This window comes from Clavelina lepadiformis, chromosome 5 (genome assembly GCF_947623445.1).
Source record: "Clavelina lepadiformis chromosome 5, kaClaLepa1.1, whole genome shotgun sequence".
Taxonomy (NCBI): domain Eukaryota; kingdom Metazoa; phylum Chordata; class Ascidiacea; order Aplousobranchia; family Clavelinidae; genus Clavelina; species Clavelina lepadiformis.
Window position 1 is genome coordinate 4446699 of NC_135244.1, and position 16604 is coordinate 4463302.

The 16604-nt window shown below is 36.6% G+C and overlaps 2 protein-coding genes across 2 annotated transcripts; both read right to left on the reverse strand.

The window, feature by feature from the left end:
* Positions 1-809: 809 nt before the first annotated feature.
* Positions 810-8459, reverse strand: LOC143458947 (putative methyltransferase-like protein 24). Its single transcript, XM_076955858.1, has 8 exons — positions 7478-8459; positions 7231-7323; positions 3577-3612; positions 3223-3311; positions 2704-2914; positions 2462-2575; positions 2127-2221; positions 810-1985 (listed from the first exon to the last, which is right to left on the reverse strand). Exons 1-8 carry the CDS (start codon positions 7605-7607, stop codon positions 1656-1658), a joined length of 1098 nt encoding a protein of 365 aa, XP_076811973.1. The 5' UTR covers positions 7608-8459; the 3' UTR covers positions 810-1655.
* Positions 8460-13220: 4761 nt separating this feature from the next.
* On the reverse strand, positions 13221-15360 carry LOC143460952 (uncharacterized). The gene is made up of 3 exons (XM_076958654.1): positions 15226-15360; positions 15005-15111; positions 13221-13905 (listed from the first exon to the last, which is right to left on the reverse strand). The coding sequence occupies exons 1-3, from the start codon at positions 15326-15328 to the stop codon at positions 13606-13608; spliced, it is 510 nt and encodes a 169-aa protein (XP_076814769.1). The 5' UTR covers positions 15329-15360; the 3' UTR covers positions 13221-13605.
* Positions 15361-16604: the final 1244 nt, after the last annotated feature.

Below are 16604 nucleotides of genomic sequence, written 5' to 3' on the forward strand. Positions count from 1 at the left end.
CTTTTCGCTTCATCGTGCAACCGATCTTTTGATTTCCTAAAAAGAGATTTGTTCGAAATATTGCTATCTAAACAATTCAATTAGTCAGGCACAAATCAAATCTGAAAACGATAACTTACTACACATAGCAAGGTTTCCTGTCCATTTTAGACTAAAAACATTTCACAAAAACTGCTGATTCAGGCCAACCCGATCGAAATAGCCTATGTTCAACATATAAGCTTGTGGATTTAGACTGGTCTATTAGGTACCATGGACGCGAGTATAGTTTTATCTTTCACTGTCAGAGGTTGGAAAAACGTATTCCAATACAACATTTTTCATTGAATACCATTGTGGTAACGGGTCTACCTCGATGCCTATAGGACTTTCTTTTGTTTTAGTAACTTGATATTATCATTAAGTTGTTGACGTGAAAAGGAAGAAAAGTAACTTAATCTGCAGGCTTAAATGTTTCATCAGTTGAAATTCTACTGACTAGGACGACAATGATAAGAACGTGATTGCTCGTCAACATGATATCGTTACCTTTAAATCATTTACACGTTAGTTTTATCTCTGGCTTAATTCAAATTTCATAGAAGGTAGGCCTACGTATTATAAATCCTGTTAGGCCTATAAACATTTTTGGACGTTGCCTTAATTCGATTTAACACCATTTCCAAAAGAAATTCTTTGTCCGACTCGGGCCGCTTCATAAACTACATTCCCGGGTCTCTGCTCAGTGTTCATGCTTGCCGTGAACTTTGTTATAGCTCGCTTTGATAATCTCACTTTAACAACGATACGAAGGGGTTTGTTTTAAAAAGTTGTCAGAATTTCGTGTATTTAAGACTTTATCGTGTGCAAAATATAGGACAAGGAACAATAGAGTGTGCATGACAACGGCCCGATTCATAACTTGACTTGGCTCGACTGCGCTTAAGACAAATAATTATTTGAGTTGACGTATAAAATATTGATTGATTGTAATTAATGAAATAATAACTTAGTTCCAACTCTGGGGTACCACAAAACGTACCCGTATGGGCAGGTATGTAATTAATAGAGTTGAAACCAGTATCAGGTAAATCTAATGCCAAATTTGAGCCCTTTGGGAACCCGTACACATGTCATTACGGCATAGACATACAATTGCGGCAAAAAGCAAATATGAATCAAGACTTAGTAAACAATACATCTCTTTATATGGTTTTCGTGGTTGAGTCAGCGACAGGCTGAAAGAACCGTAGTCCAATGTGGTTAGGCTTTAACTAATCTATAAGACAACTCTGTAGTGCCGAGCACATGTATGTGACGTCCACTAATCATTTCTGTAATTATTACGCTATATCTCTAACAATCATCGCTAAAACAATATATTTCAGCATGAGCTCAAAATATTTATAGCACCACGCAGTACGTCAAAGCATGATGCAGTTAGTTCGGAAGTGCCAAACATAATTGCATGATTAGTGACCATACGCTGGTTATAGAGATATCCTAAAATCATATGACGCAATGGTATGGTTTGTTGTCGTACGCACAACAAAAATAACAGCCAACTAAACAACCATTTTCGTAAAACAAAGTTATACCTTTAGATTATGTTAGTAACAAATATGAAGATTTTTCGTTGTAATTATAAGAATAGCTTTTAGTTTTGCGCAATATTTCTATCGGGACAGCACTTCCTTACAGGTACCAGTCACTTCGAAATTCACGAATGATGATTCCCATAGAATTACTGCACCACCGCCCTTTACAATATCGTTTTTATTTCTCCTTTGTGTGTAATCCTGGTTCACTTGTGCTTTGTACCATCTGACATTGTCAGTCGTGTTGTAAAGACGCCATCCGCCGTCGTTTAGCGCCCTCATCTCATGATATAGGAGCCTGCAGCGGTTTAAAAGTCTTGGCTGGGTTAGAGGTCCAGGCAAGTGTAATTCAAACGAAAACTGGCGAACACATTTATAGAGCCCGGTCTCAAGTAATTCTTGCATTACCTGAAATGGATAATAATTCATACGAATGATAAACATTGTATTGTAAAACAAATTGCCATTGTCGCAACAGGCACCTAAGATATAGAGAGGTGGTAAAAAAGTTTTATTAACATATTTCAAACTTGATTGTCATAAACTTACGACGTCTTCAAATCCCGTCCCATCGCCTCTATCCGTGTCGACTTTAAGAAAATCCAAATGTCTATCTTCGTGTCCAAGTTCTTTGATAAGAGTTTCTAAAATTTAAAATATTGAAATAAATTAAGTTTCGCCAAATCTTCAGCAGGTAATCTACATAAAGCATGGTTAATTTGTGAAATATTGCTTTGGATTAATATGTTCACAATACAGTTATGTCAAAGTGAATACGTTATGTCAAGTGTGCGCTAGTGTGCCATTTAAGTTAAACCATTTCTGAGTACGACGTTTTGGCAAAAAGTTAAGGCAACATTCGAAAAATTAGCTTTCTTGCTCACTGAGAGTTCTCATTTTCCATCCGTTAAATCCGCTGTCGTTGTCTTCGTTTGAAATTCCTATTTTGTGGAAAATTACGCCAGTGTTTGTGACCGAATTGTCAGCAAGTGTCATGGCTGTATAAAGCAAAAACTGTTCAGAAATCATCGCTTAAAAACAAAATACGATGGTTGCACACTACCATTAACCTACAACACTGATCAATAACGATACCTATTGCAAGTCAAACCGGTTTTATACTTACATGGGTCAAATGAGTGAACCTCGCATCCGAGTTTTGCCATTTCATCATCAAAACTAAAATCGTTGTTAATCCCGAAAGAATAAACCAAGCATTTTGTTTTATCGCCACCTTGCGGCCAGAATTGCTTTTCTACACAAAGATCATAAGCTCCGTCTCCTTTGAAAGGTCCACTGGGCTGACCACCAAGGTATTTGCTCTCAGTGCAATGATACTGAAGACAGAAAGGTAGATGTCACGTTCCTTATGCATATAGTTATATCGTGCTTCTCGTAGGCCTATACCGAGATAAAATATCAACTTTTGTCGGAGTTTATACGAGGCACAGTAAAATATACAGTACCAAGTATAACTTTGGGCGTTAATAATTACTATATTGATCATTATATTGATCATTACATTGATCCTTGTGCTTACGGTCGTTTTAATTATAAAAATCAGCTGCTTTTTAAGTTCCCGAAGCACTATGAAATATATCAAATATAACTTAGCGCATTAATGATGTCTATCTAACATTCATACCTGTCGCTGGTACATATAATTCCAAATTCTTTCAAGCTCTTCTTCGGGGGAAGCTTCTCCGGGAGGTTTCAGCTCCTTGTTTGCCAAAGCTGCAAAAATAATATCAGAAATTCGTTAATACAGTCGAAAGCAAGTTTCCTTTTGCCTAACTTAAGGATAGCAATTTTTCTACGTTTTAGTTTAATTTGGGCCTTAGTAGCTACAGCAGCTTTCACGACCTAGCTAAAGTCCTATAGCGCAAACTACTTATAAGCACCGCTGCAACAGCAATGGGTAACCGTGCTGTAAATAAATTCGAACTTAACAAAAAAGTGTTTAAGCAGAACTCTCGTTCACATCTCATCATTTACTTACGTTCTAAAATCTCCGGCAATTCCTTTGGCCCATTACCTGCAAAAAACATGCAAAATTAAATTTAATGCTCGTTTTGCGAGGTAGGCTACAACCTCGCCACCTTTTACGTTACATAAACTTTGAGATTAGCTGGTCAGTTTAGTCAGCCAGTCATCATTAGCGGTATTGCCTTAACTAACCAACAAATACATTCAGGGGTGTATGCCTAAAAAATAAGATTTATCTAATTTAGTTAAACGCCTTACGTAAGGTTTTAAAAAAACTGTTTAGACCAATCAGAGCGCAGCATGTTTGGTGTTGTTTTTAGCCTGGAAATTCCCCTGGCAGTTGCCGCGTTTCAAAGTTCCAGTTCGCGCGCTAAACTTAGATAGAAATTAGGCTGAAAAAGAGAGAAATGTTTGTTTTTAGGCCGAAAAATCCATTTCTGATTTTTGGTCTATGTAACGGAAAGTAGAGAGTAGATTTTTGTCATATTACGGTATGAAGTAGTCTCAGGCAAGTCTAGTTTAGATTTCAGGTATCTCTATGCGGCGACTTTCGAGTAATTACATTTTTAGTAATTCTTCTACATAAAGGAAATCTGAAACGTAGGTTTCAATTATGATATACGAATATATGTGCGGGTTGCAGGGCCGAAGGATGCTGTGACAAGTCCCATTTCCCACTCTTTCGTCTTCCGTTATACTGCTAAGCATGGATTAATACCAAGGTTTGAACGTTGGGTCACATCATAGGATGAAATAAAAGCAATTTGAATTGCGATAAGCACTTAAAGTCTTGTTTTTATTTCCACCGTTAGTAGGCTACTATACACGATGTAGGTTAGGAGTTTATCCAGTTATACTTGCCCTTTTACATTTTACGTTTTTACAACAACACTACGACACTGTAACCAGATTTAGCAGTTATGTTGAAATTTATGCATTTAAATCTATGCTAAAAGACTAGATATAGTAGGAAGATATGTTGGACATCAACAGCTGCATAGGTTGGCTGTACCGCTGTACTATAATACCGAATTACTGTACCGCGGTACTTTTTCTGTACCGATACCGGTACCTCCGGTACTTTTGAGAAAAAGTACCGAATCTCTGTACAAAATTACTTTTTTCAAGAAATTTCAGTCGGTCCCGGTATTCGGTACTTTTCACGTGATAATTTCAAAATTTTAACAAATATGTTTTCAAAAATACATATTGATTAATCTTTAATACTAATTTTAGCAATTGTTGATCTTTTTAATCTAGAAATGTCAAGCAAAATTGCAAGCGATTAACGTCACATTTGTTTTGACCTGGAGTAACCTTTACCGGGGGCATAATAGCGGCAAACAGTGCATTTGCAGCAGCATCTTTTACACATTAAGTACCGAACTACTTTTTTAAAATAAAACCGAATATCGGAACCGTCGGTACATTTTTTGCCAAGTACCGGTACAGTTACCGACGGTACTTTCAAAGTACCGACTGCCCATCTGAACAGCTGATACGTTAAAAATATTGGCAACAAAGTTACTCTTAAAGGAAAGAGAAAAGTGAGGGAAGTAAAAATGTTCCGTTTAAGCAATAAGGTAATGAACCTTAAACTTCAAGTAATCTCCTTTTGTGTTTGAAACAATGAAGAAATTAGATATATAGTTGAGGAAATTTGCAAAATTGTATCGATGTGTGTCTGACGGTATGGTACCATTGCCTTGGTAAGTTTCATTTGTTGAAATTTGTGACATTAGCATAGGAGTGGCTTCATTCGCCGGCAAGCGAGAAAGTAGCTCGAAAGCGCTGTAGCCCAGCTGGTTTCGCGTGCCAGCAAGGTTGCAGACAAGGCCGTGGAACAATGTCAGCTCTAGTGCACGATTGCACGTGTAACGGTGCTGCATTTTTGCTTAGCATGAGAATTAACTTGTCATACTTGAAACATACTGTATATAATCGCTTTTGCTACAACGTTTTACCGTGCCGTTGTTTAGTTGGCCTTGGAAAGATGCACGCCAATTACCCAATTAATTAGTGTTCAAGTCAGATTTCACCCAATAGAGTTTGTGCGTTGTTTAGTTAATTGACCTCGGTGGTTAGTTATAGCTGCCATTTCGAAAATACGGACTTGGCAAACGGATAGAAAACCAAAAATTCAAGATACCACAAAGGCAATCACGTCAACGCCCATAAGTCATAAGGCGCATTACAATGCAACGGGATTGGTCAGTATAAGAATTCGAGAACGGGTTGTTTATGGTATATCTATAATGCAATAAATAATTAATAGTTTTATCTATAAATAACAGCTGCTGTATGCTGCGGTCTGGCTGCTCTGCTATTGAAATATCCGTCCGTCAAATTTCTCAAACACAATTTTCTATGCATATGACTTATACTGTGATTTAGATTTTAAAGTTTGCAATCCGACAGGGTTACATGTTGCGCAATTACTGTAAGATTCAACCCGCCACGTTCTCGTGTGCACTATGTATGTGTTCTGCGCTTTTTGATTTGTTTTCGGTAACTTCCCTTCGAAGGCGCCGCGCGTGCGTCACCTCCGCCAATTAATTAATGACGCAAATATAATTGCTCAGTTTTGTTGCCAAACTTGATCTGGGCCTGTTGCCTTCTGTTACTGCTGGGGAAGCCAGTATTTAAAAACTGTTCTTGGTTTGTCAGTATTTCTTTGACCGTGGAAAATACATCACCCTTTTTTTCAATCGGCTTGTTACAGCAAAGATAACAGTCAAATTCAGGAAGCAAATAGTGGTGAAAGAAATCGTGTTGACATAGGTCCGGTCCGCCTAGCGTCCAATTGCCGCTAACGACCGGTGGATTTTACATAGTTGGTTTAGCAAAGTTTTTCAATAGGCTAGCTACCTTGTCGTGAGTTTACTCATCCTCGTTTCTTTGTTGGCAAGCAAAAAGCTTTAACTGATTACATTGTTCCACATCCTCCTCATTCCAGCCGCTTTGTTAGCATTGACAGGTGAAGTAGGATATACTTTGTTGTCGGGTTTTACCATTTCTTTTTGTATTAACATCACCACCTTGGAAACAGTTGAATCCAGCCTGTGTATATTGTTTCGCCCGTTTGGCGGTGGATATAGGTACCGTCACCCCTGCCGTGGAGGCAGATACATTTCTGGCCTGTGTATATTGTTTCGCCCGTTTGGCAATAGTATCCAAAGCCAGTTGCTTTGTTACTATAGCTTGTTGTCATGGCTACTCTTTCTTAATAAAGAATTGTCCATAGTGGCAACGCTTACGTGAAATTTACAAATTTTCTGAAAATGATGAAAATGAAAATGATGCAACGGGATTGGTCAGTATGAGAATTCGAAAACGGTTTGCCGGATACGTCACTTACATTAACTAAATCGTACAGACAATCTTGTGAAGCCAAAAGTAGGCTACAGTTATAGTATTCACTTTCTAAGCGTAGGCCTAAATGCTAAACTGTGCACGTGTAGAAATAAAGAACATAGACATATATTTAACACAAAATGATCCTTTCCGGCCATTTAACCGCAAACATTCGAAGTACAACGTTTCAATTGTAAATACAATTATTCAAACGGAGTTGACGTTTGACGTTTAACGTGCTTATATCGGCATTGGTCAAACCAGGCCTTCAACTATTTGTTTATTAAATTAGAACATATGAAGACAATTATACCTGCAGATGAGATTGCACTTATTTTCCTTGTTTGCTTTATTTTTTCTTGGCATTCAGCAAGAGCCATTTTGGCCGATGTTTGTAGCCTATTACCTATAAAGTATTATTCATAATTATGAATCAATCCAACATCCATCGAATAATTTACTACGTTAATTACACAAAACGCACGGTGGTAAGGATATCAGAATACTACACAAACGTGATTTGAACCGTACAACAGACAATGAACTTAAATTTAACGCACGAGAATTGTCGTCATTGGTCGGAAGGTTCCATGTCTCGTCGCTCATCTTCGTCCATGAAGCAACTAATACAATTGCGAAGCAAAAAGAAAGAAAAACGGCAACGTTTCTAGAGTTACACCTACTTTTCATTTTACCCTGTCATTTAGCTCTGCTGAAATAAAAGCATTGAAGTGGTTGTCACGTAATTTTGAGAATAATCATTCTTCACAACATATAAAAGTTCATATTAACGTATAAAATTTACAGCAACTTGTCGGTTCTCACGGTTCGATTGTTTACGTGCAATCATAGATATTGCTGTTGTAGATAGAAACGCAAGATCCTTTTGAGTGACGTCTAATGCGAGTTCGTACTGAGCCGGAGTAAGTTTTTGTTAAAAACCGAACTATTATAGCAACCTTTTCAATCCATTCGCCTTTTTATGCTTTTACTTAGATCCTATGCAATGCCAATAGCCTAGGCCTGTTCGGAGTCTCATCCACCTTCTTGTCCTACTACAGTCTTACACGTTGAAAAGCACTCCTATAGGTTAACCGACATTTGACGTCATAATACAAGTTGAAAGCGTTTTTGGAAAGCTCTTTTCAGAATAGAACGTCTTTGTTTTACCGGAAAATAATGTACTTTCGAAGCGGTTTTCATGGTTTCTTGTAAACCTAACTTGAATATTGTGACCTAAACCTAACTCGAATCTTTTCTCTGATATAAATCTATCTTCAAGTCCTAAATGGCTAGAATAATTTTCGTATGCCCAAGGTTTCTGAAGTTTTTGCTGGCATTTGTTTCGTTGGGACATTTTTTGCACATCTATGACGTAAATGTAAGTCCTTGCTAACGAATGCCGTTTCTTTGGTTGGGAACCTTTGCTGTATACTTGTACAGTGCAATACTATAAGCTTTCCAACTACTGCACACAGGAAATCGTTTGCATGGATTGACGTGCAAATGCAAGGCTATTTCAATCGTGCTGGTATGCCTATGTCATAATGGATGAAAGATTTGTCTGATAGGCTGAAAAATTGTATTTAGTAGCGAGTAAGTCCCTCTTCAAAGTAAGGTTTTCATCTCGATACACTTACACTAGCTATACACTGCACGTTGTCTATAATGCCGCAATTAATGGTTCTATCTATGTATAACAGATGTATGCTGCTGTCTTGTTTTGCTGCGTTTGAAATATCCGTCCGTCAGATTTCTCAAGCTCAATTTTCCATGCATCTGACTTGTACTGTTAGTTAGATTCCAAAGTTTACAATCTGACAGTGTCGCATGTTGCGCGATTACAGTTATGCTGTGAGTCTGTAACCGCCTTTCCATAAATTGCTGGTGGTCTAAACTAAACCGATTTTTCTAAGCAGAAAGATCCATAAAATATAGTGGGTATGATACATATAATAATTACGGTTTAAAAATATGGTTTGCTTTTCAATTAGCTACTTTGGTTAAATGGCTTTAATTCTATTTTAAATTAGGGCTATTTGGCCATCGGGTTGTGGGTTGTAACATGCTTGCTCAGGTAATTATCATACGAGTTTCTTAATACACTATAAATAGAAAAATATTTGATCGTAGTACAATAATAACGATATTACATTTCAACTGATTTTGCAAAAGTTCCTTGTAGCCTAAACAGAAAACATGTCGCAAAAACCGAGCAACAATAATAGGATGCAGTATATGTACTTTCAGTTCTCTTAGCCTTTTTAGCTCTCTTAGTTGTTCTCTTAGTCTTCTAGCTGTATTTAGAGCGGTTCCGCGACAGGCTACTAGTTGAAAGAATCAACGGTTTTTCGTCATTTCCGTTTGACGCTTTTTACAACAAAAAGTCACAGCGTGTCTGCTGTAATCCGGCATTATAATTTTGCGCGAGGTTTACAAGAAAACCGAAAAGTCTTTCAAGCGTTTCGACGAATCACAGATAATGGTGACTATGCTCTTAATGTATTAATGTTATAACAACTTTGGAGTAACTTAAAACTATACCAAATATTGGAAGGAATTTCAGCGTGAAAATTAAATGCCAACAGAAGGAACGTATCTTTTGAAAATAATACATTAAATATCCGACTGATAAACTGGCATTGAACAGTAAACTAAGTCATACAACAAATGAAACTTACCAAGGCAATGGTACCATACCGACAGACACACATCGATACAATTTTGCAGATTTCCTCAACTACACATCTAATTTCTTCATTGTTTCAAACACAAAAGGTGATTACTTGAAGTTTAAGGTTCGTTTCCTTATTGCTACCTGAACTTTTGACGTTTCTTTTTTCTTTAAGAGTAACATTGCTGCCAATTTTTTAGCGTAACAGTAGTTGATGTCCAACATATGTTCCTACTATATCTAGTATAACATAGATTTTTCTCGAACCATATGCTGTACATCACCAGGATAGAATCTTGCACAATACCGGAAGACATTAACTTTTTAGCTCTATCCTGTAGTTCCATAGTGTGACGCGCAATAAATTACGGTAACTAATTTTAAAAAGTTTGTATTTAGTTGTAGCAATGTACACTCAGTAGCTAATGTAAAGTTGGGCTATATGTGTTGTTAAATACTTCGAGGTATTTTTATGACCTGCAACTAATATAGAGCTGGGGCCTTAGGATTCCCGTTACCCGCCGGTAAGGGGTAGTTTTACGTTTTTGCTTTTATTCACAATTAAATAATTTTGCAAGCGAATAAAAAGAATATTTAAATTAAATTAATCATATTTTTGTTGTACTTATATGATGGAATAAATGGACATAAAGTGTATTCAACATACAACGAATAGTGACAATATATTTCTCCGTTAGCAGGCGCAAGCATGTAATAAAAAACAAACAACGAAAAAATAATATTAGACAGAGTCGTGATAACTTTTCCTTCTACTTTCAACAGTAAGTATAGACGTGTATTTCAAATCACATATAACAGGCGAAACTTACAGACGGTACACTTATTAGAGCAGGGGTTCCCAACCGGTGGTACGCGTACCACTAGTGGTACGCGGGAGCTTTTCAGGTGGTACGCGAGCAGCTCTCCGTTGCATGCGATATACAGTATAGTAGTATAACAATTTAATTTTGAGTTGCTAAAATATGCGAACAACACTTTTATTTCTTTTCGTACTAAATTCTCTGCACTCAGTAAGCTACTTTTGTCGATCTTGCTCCCTGCTGTCATTGTTATTAATACAATGCTGCTGTGCGAATATTGGATCAAATTAGTTGTTTTGAAAATAGTGGTACGTGTTGACAATCCGTGGTGGCTAAGTGGTACGAGAACATAAAAAGGTTGGGAACCCCTGTATTAGAGGTACGGTCAAGGGGTATGGTAAAGTTATTTAAAAAGTCTGGATTGGTTTTACGTAGTGTGGAGATTCCATATTTATAGGTTCTATGAAAACTGTTCGATAAATTTTCCAAGGAGAACTGTTGATTTTCAATAACACATTTGAGCCTGGTTTTCCATATGTGGTGATTCGTCGTTTTGATTAAGATAGTGAGGACTTTGTCGGTGTTCGACTCAAGTCCCGAGTCTTACTTTAGGGCTCAAAGATCCTCGACATTTTCTTTATTTAGGTTTAAAGTTTTTACGGCGAGTTTTATTATTCCTTTCAATTGGATCTGGGTTTGGGGGCATTTGTAAAATAGATGATGGGCGGAATCTGGTCCAATTTTATAAAAACGGCAGCTATTCTTTGTTGTTGGTGCGTATACGGTTAAGTCGGTGTTGAAAGGTAGCAAATTTCTTGCAAACGTAAAGTTAAAAGTCCATAGGTAGCTTGGAAGATCAACGGAGTGGATTCTTTCCCATTTTTTTCGGTCTACTTGAGTGGTTCCGGATTGGATTCTTATTTTGTTTATTATCCGTTCGTAGGTTTTCTTTAACTTCACACCAATGAGGTCAGTTTTCGTTAAGTAGTATTTTTTAATAATTTCAAATATTTTTTCATAATATGGGGATCGGGTGTCGGTGTGAGGAAGGTTGTTCAGATGTACAACTTCTAAGGTAAGGGCAATCGCATGGTCAATCTGATATTCAATATAACTATTATGAACGTTGAGGGGCTCGTTTAAAACTCTTGCAATGCAGTATTTTCGGACAGATTTCAGATATGTTAGATCCGCATAGATTTCAAAATTTGGGAGGTTTAGGCCGCCGTCAAGTTTTGAGAACTGGAGGGTTTTTATATTTGCGTAAGAGGTTTTCCCTACTGCGTAGTTTTTTACTTTTTCATTTATTAAATTGATTTTGTTCGCAGGGGCAGGGTACGTTTCCGCCGCATTGTTGCTGATTGCTAATAGCTTCGATTTGATTAAGATTTCTTTGGCGTCGAGTGTGGCATACGTTTTTTTGATTTCTTTTATTTTGTTTTCCACTTTTTTGTGTTTCCAGCCAATAACGGTTTAGATTTATGTTGCCGATGGTTGTACCTAACAGGTTTAGTTCTGTTTGCTCCATTTTATGTCTGGGAGTAGACCTTGGGTCTTTTTTATATTTAGTTTCAGTCCCGAAGTGGGTTTAAAATGGTCGACGAGGGCTAGTGGCTTGTCAACCGAGGCAATGTTTCTCAGTGTCAGGGTCACATCGTCTGCGTAACTCACGTTCTTAATTTCTCTTCTCCCGCTTAATTGGAGTCCTTTTATATCTGTGGTTTGACGTAGTTTTTCGGAGAAAGGTTCGGTTACGATAAGAAATAAAAGAAAGCTTAGTGTGTCTCCTTGTCTTAAGCCTCTTTCTACTTTAATTTCCGCAGAACGGTGGCTATTTACCACAATTTCGGCGGCACTGTCTTCGTAAAGATTTTCGATGATTTACCTGATGTTGGTAGACAGATTCAGTGCGCACTAAGTTTTGTTTAACCAATATTTTTCTATTGTGTCAAACGCTTTTTCGAAATCGAGTGAGATAAAAACGCCTCGAGCCCTTTCTTCGAGCTCTGTTCGAATAAGTCTCTTAAAAGGGTGGTGCCTTCGCTTATCGTTTTTCCTGCTGTTGCGAATTGGGATTCCCCGATCAATTTTGGCAGAATTTCTTTTAGTCTGTTTGTTAGAACTTTGGTATATATTTTGTACTCTACATTCAGCAGGGTTATCGGCCTGTAGTTTTTAAATCTGCGTCATCCCCTTTTTTGTGGACAAGAGTTATGATACCTTTTTTTTTTATCTCCCTGGGGATTACTTTTTGGTCAAACCAGTATTGTATGAGCTGTCGTATTTCGTTTCTCATCAGTGGCCAACACTCTTTATAAAACTCTGTTGATAAGCGGTCAGGACCGGGTGATTTCCCGTTTTTCATTGCCTTTACTGCAATTTCAATTTCTTCGATGGATATTGGTTTTTCTAGATTTTCGTTATCTTCCGCTTTTATTTTTCGGGTAGTTTCTTTTAAAAAAGCATATTGCGTATCTTCGTTCGTGTCTGTTTTTTGGTACAGTTTTTCGTAGAAAGAATGGGCAATTTCAGTCATTTCTTTTGGGTTTGAGAGAAAATTTTCGTCATAGAGTTCGGCGATAAAAGTTTGTTTCTGTTTAGTTTTATATTTTTGAATAAACGCTTTGCTGCCTAGTTTTTCCTCGAACTTTCTGTTTCAAGATATTTAGTTACAGTAACTTTTGGGGAGATGCCTCACACATCTTTCTAGAAACCAAAACATATATAGGCCTATACACCGTACACCATAAACCAAAATTACAAATAAGTCAGCAAAGTATTAGTCCAAATCTATGTATGAATAAAATCAAATCCTTTAATGTTGAATTGAATTGCTAAAAATGAAACTACTACAGCAGTAAAGTTTAACTTTTATATATTGGTCTTCAAGATGGCGTCCCGTTGAAAACAATATAACTTTTTTGATCTAATGCTGTGAGACCAAAGTAACAACCAAATGAGATAACAAACTACATTGATACGGCGTCAAACATCACGTATGGAAAAATGCACACTTTTACAGAAAAATCCAAAAAACATAAATAATTCTACATTATTTAACAATGCGGTACAATAATTAAAGTAATATGCAATTACTGTAATCCATCCATTAAAACACAAATGCTACAACATTACTACAAAACATAATTAGTGTGTTTAAGTGCAATCCATGTTAATCCTATAGTGATCTCAACTATACTCTCTTAAATCTCTCCATAAAACGAAAAGTGAACAAACCGATTTTAACAATACGGCTGCTATGTAGTTTGTATATTCCAAAAGCTCCGAGAGCAACTAGGGTGGCTAAACAAACCGCAAATTCTCTCTGCATTCTTATTAGAGCAGGGTGAACTTTCATCCATCTGTTCATAATTACTCCTCCAGCGTTCTCATGAGGAAATGGTTTATCCGGAACATCTTTCCCAAGAAATCTGCATAATGGTTCCCAACCATCCTTGATATCGTAGACTAGCAGTTTATCCTTGGGCGCATTCTACAAATTGCAGCATTTGCGTCTGACATTTTGAATGACAATTTTTAAAAACGGAACTAAGTGAGTCATTGATAATAAAGTAATATATTTGCAATAATTGTTATTATTTGAGAATAGTTTGCTTTTATCACTATTAGTTGAGTAAGTAAATGCAACATATTTTCCAAAGCAATCAGATTGTAATCAAGATTAGTCAGTAATCTCACACATTTATGTAATGGATGATTTTAATTGCAACCAATAGTCATATTATTGCTAAACAGTGTTGGCTTGGAGCAAGAAGAATAAAGCCAAAAAACTATTTAAGCTTAAAAATTTGTATACGGTAAACGTTGAAAACAATTTTTCTGAAACATTCATGGCAGTGTTTCTGATAATTGTATGGCGTAGCACACTAACTGTGTTTCTATGAAGGTTTTAAAAATATTTTTCGTAATCTATTTATGCTCTTAAAAATAAAGCTATTTCACAAAAGAGTTGCAGTACCATATGTCACAGAAGTACTTGTTTTCTAACATAACGCTATACACCCTGCCTTTTTGTATGCTATGGCAGTGCTCCGCAACCTATTGTTCACTCGTGACACACCTCAACTGAAAGCAGATCTAAAAATTTGGCGAAGACAAAAAAACATATTATTCTTCATTTCAATGAGATATTTGTGTCTGTTTTCATTCAAATCACAATGACAGTACGTTTCGCTCAATGTTAAAAAAAGCCACTTGAAGTCCTTTTTGCAACCGTTGGAACTTTGCAAATGCTGCAACCTTTCGGTGATACAATTGTTGGGTGCCCTTGTGATGTCAGAACTACTGACACGTCAAGTTTTCATTGTCAGTAAAAGTTTGACATCTTTCAGGAAATTTAGATGAAAATCTTTGAAGTTAATACGATAATTAGTACATTTTTAGGTTCAAATTGCCCCTTTGTAGGTCCAAAAAGTCTGAGGTTTTATTTACATCATGTTTTCTGTTAGACAGCAAGTGTCTTTGTACAGTATTCCTCTCAATATGGTATTCAATTTCAATTCATATTAAGCAGATATAAAGTAGATGTTTGAATAAGACAAACATTTTATAGTTTTTATTTAGTTACCAACCTGCATGCAGTAAGTTTGATGCTGGCGGAATGATTTTCGTAATCTTGTTTCATTTTGAACATAAGAAAAATCGAAAGGATTGCACATCAGTATTCCAGCAGAACACACTATAAGAAATATATATATATATATATACATATGTCAAACCTTTACAGCAGTTATATCACACAGTATTAAATTTAACATTGTATTTTTGTCAAAAGAATAAATCTCCGCCTCACATATAAGCTGAAAGAAGCGAAAATATCTTCTCCCGGTTGGTGAAAGGACTTGAATTAATTGATACATTAAGTTCTTCTTCAGCTCTTTGGTTTGCTTCACCATACTCTGCAGAAACTTATCTTCATCTCTCGTGGTGAGTATAATCTGTTAAAGGTCGGGAACAGTTGTCATGGCATGATATTAACCCTATTTACACTAGTTGTGGCCTCTCCTGCACACAGTCACAGCAAAACGTGGCGTACAGTTGCATTGTTTGCTGTAGAAATTTGAAATTTGGTGACTTTTCCTAAAAATGTTCAGCTATCTGTCTATGTTTGTTTTATAAAGTTTGATTTTTTAATTTTTGAAATATTATCATATTTTCATAATTTTGCTCTCTCTCCGCATTTAAGTGTATCATTTTTGTTGAATCATTCACGCACAACTAACTTGACTAACTGTTCTCTTGTGTTCTCTTCTCGCGGTCAGCTGGTTTTCCGCACAGCGGGGTCGCAGCGTAACAAGAAAAACTTCTAGAAATGTATCGCTTATAGAAATACTTAATTTACACTAAATGCACTTTCTTTAGTTTTACAATTATGATATATATAGGAAGCCAGCTATTTTTGCTATTAACCTGTAAAAATCTGATCAGTTTACGGGGTATAGTTTTCGAGTAATTAATGATTGAAAATGTGTGTACAGTGTCGGCCACACCTAGTTAAAATAGTAATGTCGCGCACCCGGTTTGGATAGGGTTAACGTACTCGTATTATGATAAGACATCGACTTATTGCATACCTACAAAACTTATCATTGATTTGATGCAGATCAATCCAGACTACAAAGTACTTCATGAAGTATTATATACCATACTCTGCAGGTTACGTGCATATAAGAAACCGGCTATATCACTGTAAGCATGCAGCCTATAGTTAAAGATAGGCAGTTAGGTTAGGAAAAGGAATGTGTAAAATGTTGATTTTAGATGTCTAGGACAGGGCTTCCCAAACACTAGTCAGCACAAACTGGTAAAGCTGCCAATCAGGTATCCCATGACCAAGTTACCTTATACCAATAACTACCATATATGAGGTAATTTTTTTAAATTGGTAGTAAAGGTACTCTCAAGTAAGTTTTATATTTTTAGTGTGACATTGCAGCGGTCTTGCACTGTTTATCAGTCTTAACTTATATTATTCGGTCTTAATTTACCTGCCGAATTAATGATCTGACTCCGTGGTTGCGTGCGGTTAGAATTCTCTAACCTAACGTTTTACTAGCCGAAAGCTCTTACGATATTACAGATATAGTTTATCACAAACGGTCCTTTATTGTAGGAACTGTACAGGTTCCGAATATGACACAATCACAAACTTATCATTCACCATTTAAAACA